Source organism: Lutzomyia longipalpis, chromosome 3 (assembly GCF_024334085.1).
Source record: "Lutzomyia longipalpis isolate SR_M1_2022 chromosome 3, ASM2433408v1".
NCBI lineage: Eukaryota > Metazoa > Arthropoda > Insecta > Diptera > Psychodidae > Lutzomyia > Lutzomyia longipalpis.
Genome location: NC_074709.1, coordinates 22,330,231 through 22,354,422, shown reverse-complemented (window position 1 = coordinate 22,354,422; position 24,192 = coordinate 22,330,231). Strand labels below are relative to the sequence as shown.

Genomic DNA, 24,192 nt, shown 5'->3' with positions numbered 1-24,192 from the left:
ACTCATTAATTTTTTTTAATAGAAAAATATTCTAAAGCCTGAATAAAAATAATTTCTAATGAAGGAAGGATTTAAAGAAAGAAATCCCTTTTTTCGGTCAACAAATTCACTAATTATTCCTAAAGAGTTATTTTCTTTGAATTTTTATCAAAATACCTTACAAATCTTAAGAAGAAAAAAGTTGTTTTAACTGTAATACGGAATTAAAGAAAGAAATCCCCTTTTTTCTCAACAAATTCACTAATTATTCTGAAAGGGTACTTTTTCTTTCTTTAAGACATCCGAAAATCTTTGGAAGAACAAAAATATTTTTTAATCCAAGAAGGAGTTCTTTCTTATTCTCAATAAATTAACTAATTATTCTAATGGGTTCTTTTCTTTTTCTTTCAATATTCCCGAAAATTCTTTAAAAGAACAAAATGATTTTTTTTAATTAAGGAGGAATTAAAAAAAGAAATGCCTTTCCCTCTCAATAAATTCACTAATTATTCCTAAAGGGTTCTTTCCTTTTTCCTTCATGATTTCCATTCTTCTTTAAAAGAACCAAATGACTCTTTATTAAGGAAGGAATTAAAAAAAGAAAGGCACTTTCTCCTAAATAAATTCACTAATTATTCTTGAAGAGTTCTTTCCTTTTTCCTTCATGATTTCCTTTCTTCTTTAAAAGAACGAAATGATTCTTTATTAAAGAAGAAATTAAAGAAAGAAATGCCCTTCCTTCTCAATAAATTCACTAATTATTCTTGAAGAGTTCTTTCCTTCAAGATTACCGAAAATTCTTTAAAAGAACAAAATGATTCTTTATTAAAGAAAGAAATGCCTTTTTCTTAATAAATTCAGTAATTATTCTTAAAGGGTTCTTTTTTCATTTTTTTAAATACCCCAATTTTTTTACAAGAACAAAATGATTCTAAAAAAATTTGGATATTAAAAAAATAGTGAATTTTCTAAGAAGAAAAGGCATTTCTTTCTTTAATCCCTTCTTTAATAAAAAATCATTTTGTTCATGTATTAGAAGCCGACGTAATCATTTTGTTCTTCTAATTTTTCTTTATTTTCCTATTAAAATTAAAATGGTTTCGTTCTTCTAAAGACTTTTCAGATACCTATTTTGATAAAAATTAAAAGGGAAGGATCTCTTTAAGAATAATTAGTGAATTTTTTGAGAAAAAAGGGGATTTCTTTCTTTAATTCCGTATTACAGTTAAAAATCATTTTTTTATTCTAAAGATTTTTAAGGTATTTTGATAAAAATTCAAAGAAAATAACTCTTTAGGAATAATTAGTGAATTTGTTGACCAAAAAAATGGATTTGTTTCTTTAAATCCTTCCTTGATTAGAAATTATTTTTATTCTGGCTTGGGAATATTTTTCTATTAAAAAAGTAGTGTGGTTATTACCGAAGGCTCTACTCTAAATTTTAAATTTTAAATAAAAAGTTTGGTATTGCGTGGAGGCTTTACGAGCTTTACGGACTTTACAATATTTTTTTTTAATAAGAGAAGTTATTAATAGGCAGTTTTACTTTCTGCGGAAGCTGCTTGTAAATATTCTTTTTTATTGAAAATATTTTTTTATAAAATATTTTAGTCACTTCATCATTGTAAATAAAAAGTGACCACAAATCCGGCGAAAAATCCACCAATTTGCCCCAACATCCCCTATTTTTCCAGAATTTTATATTTCTGGGATGAGATCCCCAATCCGGAGGTCACTCCATCATTACCAATGAGGAGTGACCACAAATCCGGCGAGAAACCCACCAATTTGCCCCAGCCTCCCCTAATTGTCCAGGAGTTGATATTTCTGGGATGAGATCCCCAATCCGGAGGTCACTCCATCATTACCAATGAGGAGTGACCACAATTCCGGCGAAAAACAAAAATTTTTGCCCCAGCCCCCTCTAATTGTCCACGAAAAGGGTAGTTTAACATCAAAAGATTTATTTAAAATGATTGGGAAAATAAAAAAAAAATTTAGTGGGGAAAAAAAAATAAAATCATTGACATTGGTAAGATTTGATACCGCGACCCCGCCGACCATAATATACGAAAACGGCTACGCTACACGTCTCCCAACCATGCGCTGCCAGCAAGTAAGCAAACTTTTTATTTAAGCTGCCTACCACCGCGCTCACGGGGTGGAGAAACACACACACACATAAGCATGCGCGCCCGGATAGGGTGCCTTACAGGCAGCGAGAAAGAAAAAACCACTGCGAACAATCTTGCGCGCTATTCTTTTCTCGCATGAAAATCTCCGGTGCCGAGCCGAACATTTGAGGTTTATAATGCCCGGGAGATTAATAAAAATGTTTCGACTCCTTTCAGTAAAATCCTTATAACTCCATGGGGACATTAAATATTTGCGTAATATTTTATGGGGTGATAGAGGGATAGTTGGAGCACTGAAATACACAAAAAAGCATTATAAGCCTAAATCGACTTAGGTTCATAATGAACTCACAAGGCGATATAAATGTCTGATGTCATTAGAAACCAGATTCTACTCGGGCCAGGGGAGACCAAGTACATCACTAGTGAGGTTAGACCCAATAGAAAATATTTGGTAGCGGCTAATAAGTTCACTACATACTAATAAATTGAATCAACCATACAAACAATTGAAACCTTAGTAAATAATCAGCTAACATTCAAGACCAAAAAGAGGACTTTTCAATACATCATGTAGGTAGAACACCAACAGATGACGACGTCAAAGATTTAAACTTCAGGTCAAAACTTGAAGAAGCTTCCGAAAATAACATTGAAATAACATTGGTTTAAAAAGATTCAAAGTAGCGTAGTACGGAGTAATTCACATCCTGTGTACGATGTCCGAACCAGGAAAGAAATCCGAGCACAAGAAACGGTCTCAAAAGACCAAGTGGAAGAAAGTCACTATTTATAAGTGTTGAGAAATTTAAATCCCTGCTTGTCGTTAAGACCGCGGGACATATGCAAGACAATGGAGTACCTGCTCCAGAGAATGTACTATATACACAGTGGTATCCGGTTGGTGACCTGTCATCCTTGCGGTATGACAGGATCATAAATGTGTATGGCACAGGAGAGATCCTGGCTTTCGCAGATTCCAACGTTAAATTGGAAATAGCTCAGAGTAATGGAGTGCCGCGCATTATCGATTCAGATTTTGGGCGTGCCCGTGAAGAGGTTGTCATGGATCGTTGGGATGTAGACGATTCAGGGTCTAAGAAGTATATTGGTCACACGACTCTGAGGGCCAAGGTGGAGTCGGGAGTTGTTCAAGAGAGTATGAACGCTCTCTTTTCAAGTATGGAAGTTAAGCCCAAACCGCTAAGGTCTGGGCGGCGTAGGGCGGAAAAACCGCCTGTTCGTGATGAGCGTAAGGCCGAGAAAATGCCCGTTCATAATGAAGTGAGAATGCCTCCCCAAGAGTTGCTTGGCGCTGTTGGCGGGCGCAATGGATCAGTAGCTAGTGCTTCCGTAAGCACTAGCTCAAATGATATAACTGAGACGTCCTCTTCGGGGGTGATGCGTGACGATAGGTCCCAGAGTCATGGCTCTGAGGCCACAGATGATAACATTCCTGAGGAGAAGAGCGAATCAGCTAAACTCTTCTCCTCTTTGTATATTAAGCTGGACCAATGTGTTAAGGAGGATGAGATTACCAATTTGGTACAAATCGACGAGACTGCATTTAGCACCGCATAAACACACATAACACGCATAAAAGTCAATGAATTAACGAACGTGCTTAATTCATTGAGCCAAAGTAAAATGGTGATCGAAGATGAACTCATACAGAGTCATTTCGTGACACAGAACGAAAAACGTTTAGTGATATAAGACTCAATTCGAAACAAAACAATGCAAAATGCACCAATAATAAATAAGGAATTGGACTGTATTGCATCGAAATGATTAATAAGCTTATAGGTCCTAACAGGGCCTATAGAAAAGTTAGTTGTGTCTACGGAATATTTACAATATTTCCCACAATAATATTAACGCAAGTAAACACTTGCAACAATTTTTAATAACTTCCGCCACAACACTCACCACTGAACAGCGACAAATGCTGGAATCAGCTGGTGTTGAACAGGATAGCCTACATCCTGATCAACTTCAGTTTCAGTTTAACTTGTCCCTAATATTGACTACAATAAATATAGGAAAAGCAACCACATAACGATTATTAATAGAAATAGTGAGAATAAAGAGCAGCAGAACATTATGAATAAAGAAGTGGGCTTGAAGTGGACTTGAAATTACTAACACAATTTTACTGGTGTTGATGCTGATAGCCATAGTGGCTACAATAGTAGTGATGTTGTGTTTGAAGTGGAAAAAGAGTGTAGAAAAACGAGCACTCCGCGCCGCCAACACGAGAGTACGAAAGACGGACGCTTAAGAAGAAAAAAAAGGACCTAGAAGACTTAACAAAGATGATGACAAATTTAAACCTCGTAATTTAACGTCAAAAAGATCCACACTCGTTAACGACCCTTTCCTAAAGGACTCAATCTTGTGTGAAGGTGCCTCAGCTCAGCTACAATGGTGGTACTACACCAACCAACTTTCCAACTTGACTTCTCAATCTACTTAGAGTTAATTCACGCATACTACGTTTCAACAACTAAGCATGACAGGTCTCTCGCTAAATACCTATCCTTCTCACAATGGTTATTTGGCAATGGTATGTACCAGATTCGTTATCAAATCACCCTCTCAAGTCTCGGAATACATTGCCAACAACGTCTATGCGAGACTTACTCAGCTAGTGGGAATGGACAGTGATGTTATTCAAACAAATATTCAAGCCGTGGTCCCTCCGTCAACACAAGCTCTAAAAACACTCCTAAATGTTTTTAAGAAAGGGAATCCCAAGTACAAGTCTGTGTTGATATTAATGATACAAGGTTACAGGTTCAGCCAGATGGAGATTTCTGGCATATTCAAATCAGCCTGTATCCTATCCCTAGCTGGGACTGGACTCGCAGCCTTCTTGTGGTGGTTCAAAGCCTCCAGAAAGCTAGATCTCCCTCCCTCGGAGTTTGTGGATTTTTTCTCATCGGCAAAATTTACTACGTTCCTGCAAATGATCTATACATTTGAAGCACTGACCCTACATCCAAAAACAACGGATACCTGGATGTTCGCCCGGCTTTTAAGGGATGAAGCCTGGGCCAACTTTACCATCCCCAGAGTCTCATTTCCGGTGGCTATTTGTGTGGCCATTACAGTGGACGGCGATGCCTCTGATGCAAAAGTGAATTTTATATTATTGAATAAAGTAGTTTTGAATTAGTTGTTCGTGGATAGTAGAACCGTCTTTCAATCTACCCTACGGACCTGAAGAAACCAGAATTTCGGCAACGAGGCCGTGATAATTACTAATTAAATACGTCTATACTCTCAGGTGCGTAGGCCACGTTACAACAAATACTAACGCAAGTAAACACTTACAACAATTTTTAATAACTCCCGCCACAACACTCACCACTGAACAGCGACAAATGCTAGAATCAGTTGGTGTTGAGCAGGATAGCCTACATCCTGATCAACTTCAGTTTCAGTTTAAACTTGTCCCTGTTCGAAAAAGTAACTGATTTCATGAAGGCGAATGAGAAAACCATTAAGCTAGGCAATTCAGTTCACGAGTCCGATAAGGGTTCACTGATCCAGGGGTACCATGGCAACTCCGTGAACCATTGCAGATCCATATGTACTTAACCGTCTTGCCCGATACACTAACTTAGGTGTTTTTGACGGTTAAAGAAGACCTACACAGGAAAATCTCCATCCGACATAGGGCGAGATTTTCCTGATATAATTTTGTTTCAAATAATTCTTGAACAGCACAATTATTTAAGAACATTTTGCATTAAACTGTTTTTTCTTACTTAGGAATTTTTTTTACAGAAGAATTAACGTCCTCAATATTCTTTCAAGATATTCACAATATAAAAAAAAAATTAACATTCTGTTTTTTGAATTTGTAGAGAATTTTAAACATTTCTTTTGTTCTTTTCTTAAAACTTTCTTAACCTCGATATTCTTTCCTTGTTTTTATTTTATGAGAGAATTTAAAATGTTGGAGAGGTAAAACTATTTGTTTAAAATTAACTACAAAAATTCATAAAACAGAACATTATTTTTTTGTTATCCTTTCACTCCTTTTTTATCCACATTTAAATACTCTATTTGACAGCAAGAATGCACCTAATTAGCTCAACCCAATGAATGTTTTCCTTCAGTTTGGATCGAATCTTTCAGCCGATTGCACAACAGGATTAAATCTTTTGAACAGAAATTTAGGATTTTTGTCAAAAAATTCTGTTTTTAATCAGGAAAATGATCTTTTTTGATCAGGAGAGATATTTCAATTTATCGGAAAAGTCTGTCATTTCAATCAGGTAAACGGGAGTCTCTTACAAAATGGAACATTCCTCTTGAAATTGAAATATTTTTCTCACCTAAAAAGAACATTCTCCTGATCAAAAGCAGATTTTTTTTTTACCAAAATCCTAATTTTCTGATCAAAAGATGGAACCTCCTGTTTAGCTATTAAGTGCATTCAACGTGTGAATAAGGATTTTTTTTCTCTCAAAAAGCCCGAAATACTAATTATTATTATTTTTGTTGCTCCTAAAATCCAATAAAGTACGATTTTTCTGCATTTTTTGTTTGTTTTTTTTTCTGTTAATCTGTAAGTTTTTCCTCATTTTTGTTTGATAATTTTTCCTCATTTATACAGCCATTGCAAGGATTTTTTCTAGTTAGTTATTGAAAAAAAAACTGAAGAAAGGAAATTAAGAAAAGAGATGTCTTTGGGTTGTGTTAGCTTCTTAGTGTGTAGTGAGGAGAAAATCAGCAATATTGTGATGTTGGTGTTGGATTTTCACACCTTTTCTCTCAAATTGAGATCATAAAATTGTACAAAAATGTGATTTTAATGCAAAACATTTCCCTCCTCTCGATATTTTGGTTAAATTCATAAACATTATGAGTTTTTTTTTTATCCATGCAATGGCCACCCACCAATAAACATATCTTTCTCACTACTTTATCATTAAGTCCCTCCCCACATAACCATTACCGCGCGAGACAACTTAATTTGTTTTTTTTGTTTGCATTATTATTAAATTAATAATAATAAAAAAAAGAGATAGCATGAGATCTTACGCCAATTCATCCTCCTGCGTTGCATAGATGTAACCCTGCTGCTGCAGAATGTACAATCTCTTCTCCACGGCATCCTTGTACTTGGACGAGAGCATCTTATCCTGGGGATTGTTGCATTTCTGCGCCAACGAATGCAGGAGAATCTGTGCCGTTTGGTATCGCGCAAAACAATCCTCGGGATTGCCAAAGAGCTCATCAAGTGCCGCTGATTGGCACATCTGAATGGCGTGATCGTAGAGAATTTTATCGGCTGTTATATTGCTGGCATTTGCCTTCCTCAGTAAACCCGTTCCATTGAGTTTCTTACTTTCGTACAGCGTTGAGCGATACTTATTGTTCATCGTCTGCAAAACTGAAAGAGACCAACCACCAAAATAATGTATTTATTAGTGCCAAAAATTTACCACAAAAACCAATAAAAAATTGCTTAAGATTGCCAAAAAAAATGGGAACTTACCATTCTTCACAGTATTGGATGGCTTTAGTTGACCTTGTTGCAATTGCTCCTGGGCCAAATGCATTCCCGAGCGAAGAAGGTGCAGCGCTCTGTGTTGGAAATACAAGAACAGTCAGATATGAGATGCACAGGATGTTAATTAAAAATAATCCTGCAAATCTTACCTGACAAGGAGCACGAGACGTTCAGCACGCTTGCAGTGTTCCGGTGCATGGGGCGTAATGGGGGGTGCATCGGCAGACATGAGAGCAGACAATGGGGCACATCTGGCGTCCGCAACTTCGAGAATACAATCCGTGAGTGCGAGGACAAAATTCAACTTTGCCAACGTTTCATTGTGTTCCCTTTCGAGAATTGTCTCTGCCGGTAATTCGGGTGCGTGGAAAGTAATTGGATGCTCCCCAGGGCCACCGAGCCCCACAAAATCAGGCAAAACAATCTGACTTGTGAGCTTGAGGGGCATCTTTGCCGCCAGGACGGGTGATCCTGAGGGGTAGCGTCGCAATGGTGACTGGTGGGATGCCGCGGGGCTAACTTGCCACGTACACGGTGGCGGAGGGGGTGTTTCACTCCATATCTGCGGTGATTCAGACAAGGATCCCGCTGATGTGGAACGTCTGCGTTTCCCATCTGGTGGTGTTCCAATGACAAACTGCACAGCTGGCGGGGAAATGGAACTAATCTCCGGGCCTGAACGATTCTCCGAACGCTTCATCGTGATGGGCTGACTTCGTGGGATAGCTGCTCCCGTACGGATGGGTTGTGGTACGGGTTTGGGCTCCGAAATGGGCAACGTACTTGGTCGAGAGGGTGGACTCGATGCCACAGGAGCCTGCGGGGAGCCACCCAATGAGACGCGACTCTGACGACGCTCGTAGTTCACCACTGTGGCGTCACTGGGTAAATTATTTGGTACCAGAACAAAATCATCGGAACTCTCTTGACTCGATGACTTATCGGAGCTGTGACTGCTGGACGCAATGGCGGCACTTTCGGGTTCTGCTGCCGGTGCCATGGGAATGGGTGATGGGGGTGAGGGGGCTTTGGGTGTTTGTGGCGTAGCCGGACGCTGCAGGAAGGGATGATTGAAGAATCTGTCGAAACTCATGCGATCCTTTGCATTGCGCCTGAGAAGTCCCATTAGGAGGTCCGTTAACTCGGGCGTGGTACCTGGTGGAATTTTCGGTGCTAACCCATCATTCTTCTCATAGAAATTCCTCAATTCCTGCGGCGTTTGGGCCTGGAATGGTGCCTTTCCCGTCAGGCATTGAAATACAATTGTTCCCAATGACCACAGGTCCGCCTTGGCGTCGTACTGAAGGGACATTATCACCTCGGGCGCCATGTACATGGGTGAACCACATAGCGTGGCCGCCATATTCCCATCTTGGAGGAAGCGTGCAAAGCCAAAGTCCGCAATTTTCAGCTTAATCTTCGACGGGGGCGGAAAGGTTTTTCCATTTGAGTGTGATAATAGAATATTCTGTGGCTTAAGGTCCCGATGGACGATCCCCTTGGCGAAAAGTGCCTTCATGGCACCAGCCAGCTGTACGAGGAAGAGCCTAATGGTGTCCTCACTGAGGGAGCCCCTCCCATTTAAGTAGTCCGCCAAATCACCCCCATTGCAGTACTCCATCACAAGGTACACATTGTGCTGGGACTCCTTGCAGTCCAGCAGAGCCACGACGTTCTCATGGTGCAGCTCAGTGAGCTCTTTGAGTATTTTAATCTCCTTCCCAAGGAGATTTTGACTCTTAGCGAGACTCTTCTTTGTTATACTCTTTATGGCCACTTGCAGGCTTGGCTTCTTCCTGTGGCGTCCCTTGTACACAACAGCAAATGCCCCGTGCCCAATGAGATCTTTGCTGTTGTACTCATAGTCACCCACAATCTCCATCATTGTGATGAAGAAAAAAAAAGAAAGATGTCCGGAAATTCTTGCACAAAGCAATCGATTTTTTTCCTTAATCACACTTTCAACTTTTCTCCCACATCTATCACATTTTTCTTAATCTAACTTACACCTACTCCTTCTCCTGCACTATCTCTACAAAGTCTCAACTAGTAGCACTCAATTCATAACATTTATTGCACTTTTTTCCTCAATTTTCACTAAACTTTCATTGAAACGCAATTATTTTTTCAACGCCATTGATTCATGGAGCTTGCAGGAAATGATGGGCAATCAAAATGGCACCAATGAAACACACATTTCCAATGGAAAGAGGAAATGAGCACAGAAGAAACATTCCTTTCCAGAGACTATTGGAAAGTTTTTTGTGTTGTGAAAATTTCAATTTTTCACGCGAAAAAATAAATTTCACTGAAATCAATGAAAAATTGAAAAATAAATTTTGGCGGGCATTTTATAATTTTATTTCTGTGTAAAAATCACAAAGTTTATGAAATATAAAAATCACGTGGAGTAGAGTGAAAATAGTAGATTTAGATAAATCCTTTTAAAATCCCGTGTCTACTGCATCGTAATCCAATGATTTAAGATATTTATCAATACAGCTTTTAAGATGAGTATTTGGAATTGTTTCCATCGATATGAGTTCAAGATTTGTCATTGGAGACGTTCCCTTGCCCATTTTGAACCACTCATCAATTGCTGCTTCTTCATAGGAAAAACCATCTTCCAGCATAACTGGATTCCGCATAAGCTCATGTGTAATTGGACAAATAAATTCAAGTGGCATATCTGAACCACTATCAGCCACAAGGCGAAACAAGAGGCTCCTCATTTCAGACACATGAGAATTCAAACTCAATTCTCCATTCAAATCCCAAACAATTACACTACGATCATTTGATCCGGATGCAATAATGGTGGAATTCCCATTGATTGTCATGCAGTTTACGTAGCGAGTGTGATCTGACAAGGTTTTGAGGCAATTTCCCTGCATATCCCATATCTTGACCATTCTATCGAGACTACAGGATGCCAAGAGAGTTCCTGTGCCGTTGAATCGGACACATGTCACTGAACTACCATGTGCATTGATGTTCAAAACACACTCAGCATTCATTCGCTCAGTGCAATAAATTGTAGATGTTCCACAGATATGCTCCTGCGGTGTCTGAGGTATAAGCTTTGTACGTCTCTCCTCATCTCCATACACGCCGTGAACAACGAAAAGGCGCCAAATCTTGAGGTAGTGATCTGTGCCACAAGTAGCCAAAGTATATATTGCAGTGCGTTGATCTGAAGCTATAAGACAAAATAAATTATTATATTTTATGTCTTTTATTTCAAATAACTTGTCTTCAGGTACTCACGATCATTGCGTACAATTTTGCAGAAATCCGCTGATAAAACTCCCAGGTCGTGTGCATTATCAACTGAGCAATCAGCGATGAATTTTACACCTCCAGCGGTAAGCAAATAATTAGATAAGAATTAGAAATTAATTTGTACATCAATAGAAATGTGAATAAAGTTGATACTTACTCTCAATTGGTTGTTCTACGATGAAAAAGCGTAAATTTCCCAGATTGCATCCTGTTACCAGCACGTAAGAATCCGGGGAGAAGGCAAGAGTGTGAACTGCTTCTTCATGCACACGAATTGAGCTGTTAGCAAAGGAATTTAAAATTGTGGAAAATGCACACTTATAAATAGTTCTATAGAAAAAATGTACCTCAAGAAATTCTTATTTTGTCCCCAGATGCATACAGCTCCACTGTCATCTGAGCTGACTAGAAATGATCCATCTGGACTGAAGGCACACGCTCTAATTGCTTCACCAGCTTCCTGATTTAGGGTACTCATCTTTTGGCCATCATTTACATTCCAAAGGATAATGCTGCCATCCACAGATGCTGATGCCAAAGTAGCACCCTAGAAATTTTAAAAATATTTTAATTTATGTTAATTTTCTCACTAAAAGCACCTAATGAAATAAAATTAAATAAATAAATAATTTTCTCATAAAAATTTAAGTTTTCAGGCGCTGTAACTTGGTAACAGGAGTAGGAGGTGTAGTATTGGTTCAAGGGGTTCAAGTAATGAATTTTTGCTTAATTTGAAGCATAATCAGTCTTCAAAAGTAAAGAAAAAACGTGACATAAGAAGAGTAAAGAAATAATTAAGCAATGCAAATTAATTCCTTTTTAATTCTTCAACTTAAAGATTAATTAAAATAAATCAAAACCTCGATTCTAACATCAAAACGCTGTATTTTTCACGATTGAATAATTAAAAGTACTAATTTTATTTTTCATAACATTTCTTTCCTTTCAATTTCTTATTTTTCAACTCTAATTTGCGACTTTTCAAAAGAAATATTTCCAAATATTCCAATCAAATTGTGAGGTTATGAGAGCCTATTGGAATTTGTTTTACTTTCCCTACTTGTTTTTTCTTGGTCAATTTTCGCGATTTCCGTATTTTTCATGAAAAATCAAATAAATTAAATGGAATTATGTAGAAAATTATGCATAATGATGTAGATTAAGCATTTTCAAAGCACCTAAAAGGAAGAATTTAGTGTTTGTTTGATTTTTTTTTTTTGATAATTTGAGAAAACTTGTCAAGCGGGATGAATTCAGAAAGCCGGAAAGAGATTGATGCCCTTTCGTCTAGCCAGCAAGCGGACAAGACACTCGATATCTTCACCCCACACAAAGTAGCTGTGGTGTTCCTGCTGCAGGAATATGTGAAATTGCGACCAATTCTCACGAAAAAATCAATGGATTTCCTCCCAAAGTACCGGAAGCGCTTTAGTCTGCTAGTGTTGAAGTTAATTCAGTATCCGGACATGTCGTACAAGGAGCTCCATGACCATTTGATCTCCTCCACCTACTGCCTCCACGAGGATCACCTGGCTGCTTTCCAGAAGTTAATCTCTACCATTATTGAGGGTGGAATTGAAATGTTTCACAATCTTCCTGGTGATTTGGAGAAGATTATGAGTGACCTCTCACCGTCATCTGTGGGATTGAGTCAATTGGGTATTGCTGGTCTTCTTGTGCGGAGATTCATCATCACTCTGGACCGTATGTCATTCCCGGAGCTCATGAAGCTGTATCACAATGTCTGTGCGTACTTCAAGAAGAGCGTCCGGGCAATTGCTTTGGGAGCAAAGGAAGCTGGTGTTATGATTGATCTGGAGGAGCGTGAAGGTGCCGTAGCACAGCCAAAGGGTGATAGAGAATTCAGCCGGTGGTCCAGGAAGCAGACAGATCTCTTTGTGGCACAGCAGTGCTCCCTCCTGCAGACGAATGAGACAAAAGCCCTAAGTCCTCGGGATTTGCAGGCAAAACTCGCGGAGATTATCAAAGACAATCCCCTGTATTCACATGCCCACTTCGTTAACTACTTGAATTGCCTCCGAGTGAGGGATTACATAGGAGCTGTGGATAACCTTCATCGTGCCTTTGATAGAAATGCCGTTAAAAATCTTTCTCCTGTAGAAACTAAGGGGTAAGTTTTGATGGGATTTAAATTTCTCTTTTTCGTGTTTAATTAAAAAGGTTTTCTCTGTGTTTTAAGGTATCAGTACTTGAGCCTCAACCTGGCCATCCTGCATGCCCAATTCGATCATATGCGAGAAGCCCACGTGAGTTTGCGGGAAGCCATAATGTTGGCACAGGAAGTCGGTGATCGAACGTGCCTCCAGTTGGCAAATTCCTGGCTCGGTTACCTGGATCATCATAAAATTCAAGTTCCCGATCGGGTGCCAGCAACAGCAGTTGAGGCAAATGTCATCAAATCCATCTCATTGGGCATTCAATTCTTCGTCAAATCCGTGGCTCAGTTGGGCTTTGAGCCATCGAAGCAATTTGAATTACTCATGTGGAGTGACTACTTCAACTGCCAACAATCCATGCAGGAGCTCATTGCCAATTGTGTGGCTGAAAAGGCAGCCCTTTGGACACTCTATGGACGTCATGAGTTGGCTTCGTTGATGAGTCAGGTACTCCTGAGTGCCAATATGACCAGCATGGGGAGGGCGTACAATGGGGAGAATCTCTGTCATGCAATTTGCTGCCTTGCACTATGGCTTAGCCTCAATGGGGATCACTTCCGGACCTTTTCGGTACTGCAGTATGCACGAAAATGCTTCCCCAGGGATCCCAATGCACGCCTTTGGACTCTCACGGAACTCTACATTGCCAGCATGAAGGCCATCCATGCTGGGGAGTGGCAGAAAGCTAATGTCGCGTGCTGCCGCATTTATCCACTCGATAAGGTAATTTATGAGATTATTATTTTACAATTTTCATCCCTTCTTGTATCAAGCGCATCCCATGCAAAAGATCTTTTTTTTTCGTAGATTTTTATTATGAATTCCCTTTTTCCTGTTTTGTTTTCTTTTCTTTTATTTAATTTTTACGAGAAAATCTGTAATTTTTTCTCCAGAAAAATCATTCAATTTCAAAGTTTTGAAGAATTCTTTTGCACTTTTGCACGGGATGTGCGGAATATTTTTAAATTCATACATGTAAATGCTTAATTGATTATGTTTGCATTGTTGTATTGTTCTATTTTAAGAACTTAAGCATCCTCCAGCGTGTCACCCTCAACATTGCACGGGGTAATCTATCGATAGCTCATGATCTACTTCAGAATCTACTGTCGGACAGAACACTCGTCACACAGGAACCCCTTGTGTGGATACGAGCAATGATTCTCCACGCAACGGCCCTCATTCCCTCACCCGAAGTCATTAACATCCTAATTGAGGCGCATGAATTTGCACGTCGAAAACACTTTGACTACGAAGTTGCGACAATTGATGCCCTCTTTGCACATCAACTCCTAGCAATGGGGATGCCATCGAAGGCTCTAAAATCCTGCCGGGAGGCACTAGATGTCATTCTACAGCATGGTGGTATCTACGACAGAGCTAAAATTATGTTTCTCTTCACAAAATGCGCCATTGCAGCAGCTGAGGGGCCCAAGAAGCGTCAAGAGATGGAGAAGTGTGAACCATTCCTCATGGAAGCCATTCAGCTATTCACAAAATTGGGTGTTTATGTGAAAGTAAAGGATATTTATGCTTTTATGGCGCAATTCTATCATGAAATCGGGCAGCAGGCAGAGAGAAATAAGTCTGCTTTCAAGTTTCGTGAAATCGATGAACAATACCCCACAGGGAGCTTCGAAGTTGCTGATGGGATCATTTGAAAGGGCACCAAAAAGGTAGATTTGTGTGGGTTTCATCAATAAAGCATACTGGTTAATTAAAATGTACGAAAGTAGTGATTTTTATTCTCTCCAAGGATTTCGTCCTATTCTTTCTACTATTCCTCCAATTAAAAGACATTTTCCAACATATTTTCCTTGTTTAAAAGCTGTGAGAAATTGAAAACGAGGTGGGAATGGCCAATAAAATTAATAATACAAAAGAATATCTCTAATCGATGTCCAAGAACGTGTTGTTAAGTCGTCACTGAAAGTTTTTTACTTCATTCCCACATTTCCTCTTTCCTTCAATAAATTCAATAAGCAGCGTAGACAGAGATACAAAATAGCAATCATTTCTTTTTGTTTCCCATGTATAACGTACATACTTTTACATAACATATAGTAGGTATAGATGTTAATTTTTTTGGAAAAGAATAAATAATAAATTAATTTTTTTTAGCTACAATGTATTGAATGCTAATGGAATGGTAGAGAAAAATGAAAAGAAAATGTTTTATCATAGGGAAGGGGAGGGAAGAGTTGAATATTTATCGATAATTAATTTACTCAGAAGAGGGATATTTAGAACTTTCAAGTTTTACAAAGATTCTTTTTTATTTTGAACCTTCCTTTTAACATTCATAGGCTGTGGGCTAAAATGGATAACTTTAGTCCACTTGTGGCCATAAAAAAAATGATTGATCTCAATAAATAAATAATAAAGTGGACATAACGACCCTGAAAATAAGCTAAAAGTGAACAAACTTCTAATTTTCCGGTTCAAAGCAGATTAAATCGGTGGAATCATGATGAATGCAAACAGCCCTAAACAAGCTGAGCCAGCAATAATTAACTCTATCGAAAAACACTCCACCACACATCTAAAATTCGTGAAAAATTCTTCTGATAGGAGTTTTGGAATAAAATTGAATCAAATTGAAAGACATAACTCGGTGTTTTCTTTCAATTTTTTTTTACTTTACTAATTTTCATTCAGTTCAGAAAATTTTTCTAGAAGGAATTGAAGGCAATTTTTTTCGTTCTTTCTTTTTCATACATGTATTGTAAAAAATCTACTAATCCGATTTTGATGAAAATCTGTAAAAATTTAATTAAAAATAAAAAACAAGAAAAAATAGAAAATAAATTTGTTTGAGTCAGATTAATTTACTTTGAGTTATTAGGCAATCTTGAAAACCTAACTTCAAGATGTCTCAGAAATTAAGAAATTTCTTTAAGAAAAGATTCATTTCACGCGATTATCCGTTTTTAGAAGTCGGCAGAAATTGGTTAAACCGGTTAAACTGCTATTTTTTACAAGAACTTAAAATCTTGACTCCAGAATGAAGGTCATTGTCTTGCAATAAAAATCTAGGAAGGAGCAGTTTTACTAAATTCACATTATTTTTTTGAAGAATGAATTTTAAATAATTCATAAATAAATAAATAAATTCAATTTATCAAACTTTCAAAATGATTTTAAATTATTCTAATGGTCTCAACATTTTTACAGAATAAAATTAAATGTTTTTCTTTAAATATTTTTAAAAAGGAATAATACATCACAAAATTAATTAAAAATTAAACATTAAAGGCGGTTATTCAGGTATAAATGGGAGTTGTACTAGTTCGTAGACGTTTTAATTGTAAGATCTTCTATCTACATCTTAAAATATTTTTTTTTAATTTAATTTTAAATATCTTTTCTTAAGCCGAATTGAAAATTACAAAATTTATCTTTCCGGGAACATTTTACCCACAAAAATCAACTCACTTGACCTCAGTCCTCCCTATAAATCACACATAAAAAGTATTTCCATTTGTTAAATGAACTTTGTTGGTAAACAAGAAAAAATATTGCCCTCAAAGCTTCAATTAGGACCATAAAGTAGTGCTAGTTAATTGTGGTGATTCATAATATGTATGTTGTTGGGGGTGGGTGGGTGGTTTCAGTGAGTGAGGATGACTCGGAAAATGATCTCACAATTGCCACCTTCGGCATGAATGATTGAGTAGGTATATGGGAAAATATATAATACAGTACATACCTGTGGTGACATTTTAACACTTGTTACACCATACTTATGCCCCAAGAGGGGTGAAAAGTTCTCCTCGACAAATCCACTACCAACAATCCAACGGAAAACTCGAACAGTCTTATCGCTGCCAGAGCAAAAAGGAATTTTCCTTTGAGAATACTTTTCAATGCGAAGATGGACATTGATGGACACATTACCTGGATCCCGTGATCAGCAATGAATTCCCGTAGAATTCAATTGATGTCACATCACTCGTGTGAACTTTCAGCTCTTGCAGAATTTTCACATTTCCCACCAAATTGGACATTTTTTCTTGCACCAAATCGCGCACTTTTCTATTACAACAAGAATGTCTCTCTATCCTACAAGAATGATGTGGATGATTCTTTTTTAAATACTTTGCTAAAAATACAGTGGCGTTTCGCAAAAACAACGATCTCTCCCAATAAATTGACTATCTTATCGCAAAATATAAAATGAGACACAAACCCCCTTATCGCGCCAATGACTAATTCGTGGTTTTCGCTCTCTCTTGTTTCTTTGAGTGCAAATTGAGCAACTTTGCGTAGGTGAGGAAATTTCGAATGATCTTTAGAGCAGCACCTGACGGGAATGCCGTGGTTTGTACACGTCGGTGGTCACTTTAGAACTGTGAGTGTCGGCAATTTGATATCACACTACTATTGTGACGTTAACGTGAAAAAATCGATGCCTGACCTCGATATGAATTCATTACACGTGAATATTTGCGCCCGGATAGGCTGTTTTGATGGGATTCTCTTGGGAATTTTGTCAGGTCCCACCCAAAAAAGAAAATACCTCACCATCTGACTACTACTGCACCCCCTAGCTGCTATACATCAAAACGTCAATGACCCCCATCCACCCCCAGCAGAATACATAATATTTTCTTCTTTATAAAATGCATAATTTCACATTTTTCTTTATTTAATCTTCTCTCTACATTTTTCTTTCTTCTTTGAAACGTCTTTTCTTGGGAGAAAAGTTCGCAAAAAAAAAGATTTGTCAAAATAAAAAAAAATCAATAGACGCGTCATGAATAAATGATCAAATGGCAGGTGCCTGCATTCATCACCTGTCACTCCTTACGGCGTCACACGCTTAGGGTCACGTGGGAACATGGATGTCTTCCGGATATTATCAAGCCCAAGATACAGCATCACCACACGTTCCATGCCAATGCCCCCTCCAGCATGCGGGGGGCAACCAAAGCGAAAGGCTTCAATGTAGGCGGCAATTTTACTGATGTCTGATGCAATGTAAAAAATTAAAGAGACAAAAAAATCAATTAGCAACGTAAAGTACGTCCAAATGGGGAGGATGTGGAGGATGTTATAATTTTAATTTTAAGGGGTTGTCCTGTGTGGGGGTTCACCTACATCATGTACATAACGAGGTGGAGCAAAAAAAAATCTACTTTTTATTACTAATTCACTTGATTATGTACAACAATCAGCTGGATCTTTAGTAACAAGGATATTAACGTTCATTTTATTGATCCTTTTCCCTTTATTGCTCTTTTTTTGGTCAAAAATAATGAAGGGAAATTACGAATAAAATTAATTGTTGTACGAGAAATTATCACAAACTACTCCATTCTGGAATGATCTTAATTAATTATTACGCTAATTGATTGGCAATCAAAATAAAATGGAATGTTCCCAAAAAAGAAACTTTTAGTCCTTTGGAAGAATTCATAGAAGGAATTATCGTTGAAAGATTCCCGGAATCTAGTTAATTTTATATTTTTCTTCAAGTTTCATAATTTAAGCTAAATATTTTCATAGCGGGTGGAAGTTTTGTTTGAATTTATCAACAAATTTGTGTCCTAAAAACGTTTTTAAATTTTAATGAGCTTGAAAATTAAAACTGTGTCACCTCATAATAAATTAATAAGTTACGATACTTCCTGTACAAATAAAATAATTAACTAAAAGTTTTTTTTTCGATAAAGAATTTTTTTAATCTCGCAATTCTAATTAATTTTGCAATTTAAATAAAAATTTGGTGTGAGTTGGTTGCTTTAGGTGAAACAATCCATATCAATTCTTATAATTTTCTCTAATTCTCACCAAAATAAAAACAATTTACAACTTCTAATAAACAATTCTTTTGAGAAAAATAAAAAAAGAAGTTTATTCGTTTTTGCACGAGAAAATCCCTCATTCAGAGACAAATTCTCGGATATTTCGCATTTGGAAAATAAAATTTCATGCTTCTATATCTCCCTTTACGAATTCCTTTTCTAAATTGCTTATCACTGATAATTTCTCTTTTATCTCTTTAATGATTAATAAATTATCATAAGAGTTATTTTCTGATGAAAAAACATTATTCTCAGGAGAAAAAAAAGCTCTTTACTCACCAATATTGTGATGCTTTGCCCGCTCTGTGAGGAATTCGGGATCGTGAATACGCTGAGCTCCTGAGAGAATCTCCTCACCGCGCATAAACATATCGTAGGAATTTGACATTTCGGGATTCTTGGGATCGGGCATGGTGTAGAAAGGTCTCACGGCAAGTGGATATTTATCGAGGATGTAGAAATCAGTGCCATATTTGGCCTTCACGAGGCGCCCAAGGAGCTTCTCACTCGGTGTCGACAGATCATCCTCATCACCCATCTCCACACCCGCCTCACGCAACATGGCAACACCTTCGGCAAAATTGAGCTTCAGCGGTGGATCGAGAAACTGGAAGGGTTCAACCTTGTACTGCTGATTGACGGCTGCAATCTCCTGGGCGTACTCATCGCGCAATCCACGGAACATTGCCGTAAAAGTGGCCCCAATTGTCTCAATAACCTCATGATAGTGATATTTGAAGGCCATCTCCAAGTCAAGACCAACGAATTCCGTCAAATGACGATGCGTGTTGGAATCTTCGGCACGGAAGACAGCACCAACAGTGAAGACTTTGTCAAAATCAGCAGCAATTGCCATTTGCTTGTACAACTGCGGGGATTGAGCCAAGTAGGCAGAATCCTTGAAGTAGCTCACTGTAAACACATTGGCACCTCCCTCGCTGGCAGCTGAAATAATCTTCGGTGTGTGAATCTCAGTGAAACCCTTTGCTGTGAGGATGTCACGGAAGAGACGACAAACACCTGCCTCGAGGCGAAAGATAGCCTGATTGGCTGGAGTTCTCAAGTCCAGCACACGATTATCAAGTCTTGTGTCCTGATTCACACGAATATTCAGCCCTTCTGGTTCCTATAACGATAAGTACCTGTCAGTGAATGATCTCTCGGCAGAGAAATACAAATTTCCTTACATCCGGATTCTCTGGTCGAGCAGCATCCTCAATTTGGAGCGGAAGTTGTGCTTTTGCCGCTGAAACCACATAAATCTCAAGTACAGACAATTCCAATGATTGTTCAGTGCACGATTCAATTTTTGAAGAAACTGAAACTGTTTTGGCCTTAATGTCCACAATACTTTCCTTGTGGATACTAAAAAGTAAAAGAAAAAATTATTTTCTTCAAGAAATGAAGCAAAAAAAAAAAAACATTTCAACTCACTTTCCGGTGAATTTCACCATCTGCTTTGATACTACATCATTCACAGCAATAACACACTGTACTGTACTGCTGTGTTGTCGAAGAATCAGGAAGCACTGCTTCCCCTTCTGACGGGATGTATGAACTCTCCCACGCACCCAGACAGCATCCTTTCCCACCCATTCCGTTAGTTTCGTCACTGGCACAAAGATTCTTTCGGGGAACTTTTCCACAGATTGAATCATCGCCGGCTGTCCATATTTACCGGCAGAGTAGTCTTCAGATTCCCCCTGGGTGTCCTCCTGTGCACCGGCTGCAGCTCTATGTTCGGCTTTTTTGGCTGCTTTTGCAGCATCCTTGGCTTGTTTCTTTGCAGCCTTCTTCGATTGTGCCTCCGCAGAAGCCTCTGCACCTTTTTCCACCGTTTCCACTACCATTTTTCCTGGAAATTCTCTCGCGAAAACACTGAAATGGAAAATTTCCTATAAGATCTTAACCTCACTTTGGGAAATTTTTGTTAATTTCACAATTTTGCTAGGAAGTTGTCACTTTATTTTGATAAATAATGATGATTTTTATTGCAAAAGTACAATTTTTGGATTCAAAATGTATTTTTTATGGAGAATAATATGAAATTTTACCTTTTTCCCCGGAATAAAGTGCACACGTATGAAAATAGGAAAATTTGAGGTTATGTGCAGAGGCAACGGAGAAATGGTGGTGAGTAGATGTTTGTGGTGAATTTCGGGGAAATTTTGGTGAGGGGAAAAGTTGGACGACGGACAGAAGGAAAAAAAGCAAATGAGAAAAAAAGATAAATTCTTCAAAAATTAATGTGAAAAACACAAATTTCCGTAGAAATAAGTTGCCAGGTGCATGTTTTGTGTATTAATGATTAGTGTGTAAATAATTTTGGTGAGGTTTGAAAGTGTTGCGGAGTGAAAAAAACATGAATCGTAGCGAGGGGCTCGTTCGACGTGTAAAAAATCGCAGTGAAAATTCAGGAACTTCCGAGCAGGGCGCAGCCAATTCGTCGTCACACAGCAATGAGGATGAGCTGAACGACAATGAGGATGATGTGGATTGTGATTCCAAGGAGACGAGATTAACACTCATGGAGGAAGTCCTCTTGCTCGGACTCAAAGACAAAGAGGTAAGAACGTCACGGGCTCTGCCCCCCCAAAATCCTTATCTTTCTCCCTGTTTCCAGCACCAGGAAGTACACTTCCTGGCTTTCCCTCGCTGTATTGTTATTCTCCAGCACCACGCAAGCTAAGTTTTCTTTGGTTTGTTATCAGTTTTTCATTCAGCCATATAATGAATTTTTTAATAAAATGTATGTCAAATTGACATAATTTTTTTGCTTGAAAACTTGCAAAAAATATTTGTTATGAAAACAAGTTTTTTTTGCTCCAACAAAATATACATTTTCCCGAGAAAATTTAAAGCATTTCAATGCATTTTTAACAAAAAATCGTGTAGAATAAATTCTAAATATTTTTCGTTAAATAAGGAAAATTGTAAAGTCAAGGAAACCTTTTCAAGTTGAACGTCTTGATATTTTTTGCTGTAAATTACATCAATAAAAGCAAGCAACATTGCTCTGTTATCATTGATGCCAGGTGATAAGAAGGAGACGTGTCACATTAATCCAACAGAGAGGGAGATGCTTCAATAAGGCACCATATAGTTTAATTTACAAAACGTGCACTAGCTCGAAAATCTCAAATTGAATTTAAAGTAGATAGCCGTGGAAATTATGTTAATTGAAAGTCCTAGAATTGACCTAACTTACCATTTAATTTGTCTAAAATCCTTTTTATCTAATGCTGAATCAATTGACAAAGTTAAAGAAAAGTTAGGGGAGACTGGGGCTCATAGAGTCAGACAAACTTTAAAGAATTAGCTAAAATTCCTTAAAGTCAAGGCCAAAGAAGTCAGGTCATTGTGCAAGTAAGAAAGTATTAATTTAATTATGAATAGACTGATGATGTCACATTGTATTTCTTTATATTTAAACGCGCGAAACATGCGTGCAAATGTTTCATCGGTTATTTTTGATAAAATTTTTGTGAAGCACGTTTATTTCGATCCTGGGAAGGATTTATTAAGAGAGAGATTTACAATAAAATAGTTTTCGGAACAAAAATTTAAACGTGTCTTGTCAAAACTCAATGATAAAACATTAGCGTTTATGTTTCATGTGCTTTAAGTTACAAAACAGACTGTTGACGTCATTGTGAGCATTTTTTGATGAATCTTTGTTGAAAATGATAAGTTTTATTAGCTAGAAGTTTTCTTTGGAGATTTTCATAGTAAGTTTTCATGGAATTTCCCTTCGTGGACGTTTCGCTATTTTTTTTTTTAATTTTTTTTGTTACTTTCTACTAGATTATGTGGTCGATCATTTCCTCGAATGATTCATTCACTTTATTGTGTAAAAAAAGAAAGATTTTTTGTACATACTTAATTAAAAAATAATTATGATTTCCTTCACCACGCAGGGCTACACATCATTCTGGAATGATTGTATTTCGAGTGGCCTACGGGGGTGTATCCTCATTGAGCTGGGTATCCGTGGACGTGTGGAGTTGGAACGCGCTGGAATGCGTCGGAAGGGGCTCTGCTCGCGGAAACTCTGCCTGAAGTCCGACACACCCACGGGGGATGTGCTCCTCGATGAGGCACTGAAGCACATCAAGGAAACAGACCCACCGGAAACGGTGCAAAGTTGGATTGAGTACCTCAGCGGTGAAACGTGGAATCCGCTAAAGTTGAGGTATCAACTCAAAAATGTACGAGAGCGTCTTGCGAAGAATTTGGTGGAGAAGGGTGTCCTCACCACGGAAAAGCAAAACTTCCTCCTCTTTGACATGACCACGCATCCGCTCAGTGATAATGTTATTAAATGCAGACTCGTAAAGAAGGTAAAATAGAAGTTTTTAAATTTCTTTTTGTGGATGGAATTGTAATTAAATGTTTTTTTGCTTTTAGATTCAAGATGCAGTTCTTTCAAAGTGGGTCAATGATCCACAACGCATGGACAAGAGGATGCTTTCTCTCATCTATTTGGCACAAGCCAGTGATGTCCTGGAGAATGCCTTCTCGCCACTCAACGACGATGACTACGAAGTGGCCATGAGGCGCGTCCGGGAGTTGCTGGATTTGGATTTTGAGGCGGAAGCCGCCAAAGCGAACGCCAACGAAGTGATTTGGGCAGTTTTTGCAGCATTCACGAAATAATACACGGTAAAGATTCCTCATCAGCTCTGCTGCTGTTTGAGACAAAAAAAAAAACTTTTCGCTACTGATTGTCGTTTTCTCTTTTCTTTTTCATAAAAAAAATCAAATTAGGAGTTTCATTTGCACGTTGAACGGAAGACAAACACAGAGTAAAACAACACAAAATGCCAGCATAATTTATAATAGAATGGAGGAATTCTCTGTGAAGCGTTTGGAGGAAACTTTCCGAGGGGATGATGTGCGGTAGATTCCGCTGGAGGAGTGTTACTAGAATATATGTATACATTTATTAAATTTAAATCAATACTATCAATCTACTTACATGCGAGAAATCATCTCAAATTCCCTTTTTATCTGGTCTCTTGTATACTAAAAAAAACAAAAAATCCATCATCAGAAAGATATTCTTTTTTTTCTTTTTTAGTTTTGAGCCAAGTTAAAAGAGTATTTCTTGTGGGCAGAATAAGCAAGTTTTATTTTTAAAAACAGAATTTATATTATACATAGTTTAGTGACATTTTCAATAAAAAATCTCACGAAATTTTTTTTCTTTTTTGCATTTCATTTTTTTTTATTGAAAATTTTGTTAATTATTGAATTTTTGGAAAGATAAAAGCAAAATTTCATTA

General features: G+C 37.8%; 5 protein-coding genes across 7 annotated transcripts in view; 2 read left to right on the top strand and 3 right to left on the bottom strand.

Annotated features, from left to right (window-relative positions):
• Positions 1–9,880, bottom strand: part of LOC129792717 (serine/threonine-protein kinase unc-51) — a 14,629-nt gene extending 4,749 nt beyond the window's left edge. The window contains exons 1-4 of one of the 2 annotated variants that reach the window (XM_055832053.1): positions 7,791–9,880; positions 7,627–7,715; positions 7,170–7,521; positions 5,849–5,928 (exon numbers count right to left, since the gene is read on the bottom strand). In XM_055832053.1, the coding sequence (XP_055688028.1) occupies positions 5,901–5,928; positions 7,170–7,521; positions 7,627–7,715; positions 7,791–9,526 (2,205 nt within the window). In that variant the 5' untranslated portion in view covers positions 9,527–9,880 and the 3' untranslated portion in view covers positions 5,849–5,900. Of the gene's footprint in view, positions 1–5,848; positions 5,929–7,169; positions 7,522–7,626; positions 7,716–7,790 lie in introns of those variants that run through there. The other variant, XM_055832054.1, reaches the window with a different exon arrangement.
• A 98-nt stretch (positions 9,881–9,978) lies between these two features.
• LOC129792720 (WD repeat, SAM and U-box domain-containing protein 1-like) lies at positions 9,979–17,479 on the bottom strand. Of its 2 annotated transcripts, none has more exons than XM_055832056.1 (6): positions 16,998–17,479; positions 16,810–16,924; positions 11,271–11,470; positions 11,081–11,202; positions 10,909–11,001; positions 9,979–10,840 (listed from the first exon to the last, which is right to left on the bottom strand). In XM_055832056.1, exons 1-6 carry the CDS (start codon positions 17,105–17,107, stop codon positions 10,086–10,088), a joined length of 1,395 nt encoding a protein of 464 aa, XP_055688031.1. In that variant the 5' UTR covers positions 17,108–17,479; the 3' UTR covers positions 9,979–10,085. The 2 variants fall into 2 exon arrangements, with proteins under 2 accessions (XP_055688031.1, XP_055688032.1); XM_055832057.1 differs by having other exon boundaries at positions 10,909–10,998.
• Positions 11,926–14,832, top strand: LOC129792716 (anaphase-promoting complex subunit 5). Its single transcript, XM_055832052.1, has 3 exons — positions 11,926–13,054; positions 13,124–13,823; positions 14,126–14,832. The coding sequence occupies exons 1-3, from the start codon at positions 12,171–12,173 to the stop codon at positions 14,759–14,761; spliced, it is 2,220 nt and encodes a 739-aa protein (XP_055688027.1). The 5' UTR covers positions 11,926–12,170; the 3' UTR covers positions 14,762–14,832.
• Positions 17,480–17,706: 227 nt separating the features above from the next.
• Positions 17,707–21,076, bottom strand: LOC129792719 (aspartate--tRNA ligase, cytoplasmic). Its single transcript, XM_055832055.1, has 5 exons — positions 20,962–21,076; positions 20,342–20,785; positions 20,095–20,272; positions 19,187–20,033; positions 17,707–18,070 (listed from the first exon to the last, which is right to left on the bottom strand). Exons 2-5 carry the CDS (start codon positions 20,755–20,757, stop codon positions 17,907–17,909), a joined length of 1,605 nt encoding a protein of 534 aa, XP_055688030.1. The 5' UTR covers positions 20,758–20,785; positions 20,962–21,076; the 3' UTR covers positions 17,707–17,906.
• A 193-nt stretch (positions 21,077–21,269) lies between these two features.
• Positions 21,270–24,104, top strand: LOC129792721 (Golgi phosphoprotein 3 homolog sauron). The gene is made up of 4 exons (XM_055832059.1): positions 21,270–21,473; positions 22,825–23,247; positions 23,315–23,569; positions 23,675–24,104. Exons 1-3 carry the CDS (start codon positions 21,270–21,272, stop codon positions 23,561–23,563), a joined length of 876 nt encoding a protein of 291 aa, XP_055688034.1. The 3' UTR covers positions 23,564–23,569; positions 23,675–24,104.
• Positions 24,105–24,192: the final 88 nt, after the last annotated feature.

Excerpts from the sequence above, each read along its gene's own strand:
- LOC129792716 (XM_055832052.1), top strand. The coding sequence starts at position 12,171 with ATGAATTCAGAAAGCCGGAAAGAGATTGATGCCCTTTCGTCTAGCCAG. Across the intron at positions 13,055-13,123 it reads TCTCCTGTAGAAACTAAGGG|GTATCAGTACTTGAGCCTCA; the intron begins GTAAGTTTTGAT and ends CTGTGTTTTAAG. Across the intron at positions 13,824-14,125 it reads GCATTTATCCACTCGATAAG|AACTTAAGCATCCTCCAGCG; the intron begins GTAATTTATGAG and ends TTCTATTTTAAG.
- LOC129792720 (XM_055832056.1), bottom strand. The coding sequence starts at position 17,107 with ATGTCCAATTTGGTGGGAAATGTGAAAATTCTGCAAGAGCTGAAAGTT. Across the intron at positions 11,203-11,270 it reads CAAAATAAGAATTTCTTGAG|CTCAATTCGTGTGCATGAAG; the intron begins GTACATTTTTTC and ends CTTTGCTAACAG. Across the intron at positions 11,002-11,080 it reads CGTAGAACAACCAATTGAGA|GAGGTGTAAAATTCATCGCT; the intron begins GTAAGTATCAAC and ends TGCTTACCGCTG.
- LOC129792719 (XM_055832055.1), bottom strand. The coding sequence starts at position 20,757 with ATGGTAGTGGAAACGGTGGAAAAAGGTGCAGAGGCTTCTGCGGAGGCA. Across the intron at positions 20,273-20,341 it reads ATGGTGAAATTCACCGGAAA|TATCCACAAGGAAAGTATTG; the intron begins GTGAGTTGAAAT and ends TTTACTTTTTAG. Across the intron at positions 20,034-20,094 it reads CTCGACCAGAGAATCCGGAT|GAACCAGAAGGGCTGAATAT; the intron begins GTAAGGAAATTT and ends TTATCGTTATAG.
- LOC129792721 (XM_055832059.1), top strand. The coding sequence starts at position 21,270 with ATGAATCGTAGCGAGGGGCTCGTTCGACGTGTAAAAAATCGCAGTGAA. Across the intron at positions 21,474-22,824 it reads TCGGACTCAAAGACAAAGAG|GGCTACACATCATTCTGGAA; the intron begins GTAAGAACGTCA and ends TTCACCACGCAG. Across the intron at positions 23,248-23,314 it reads AATGCAGACTCGTAAAGAAG|ATTCAAGATGCAGTTCTTTC; the intron begins GTAAAATAGAAG and ends TTTTGCTTTTAG.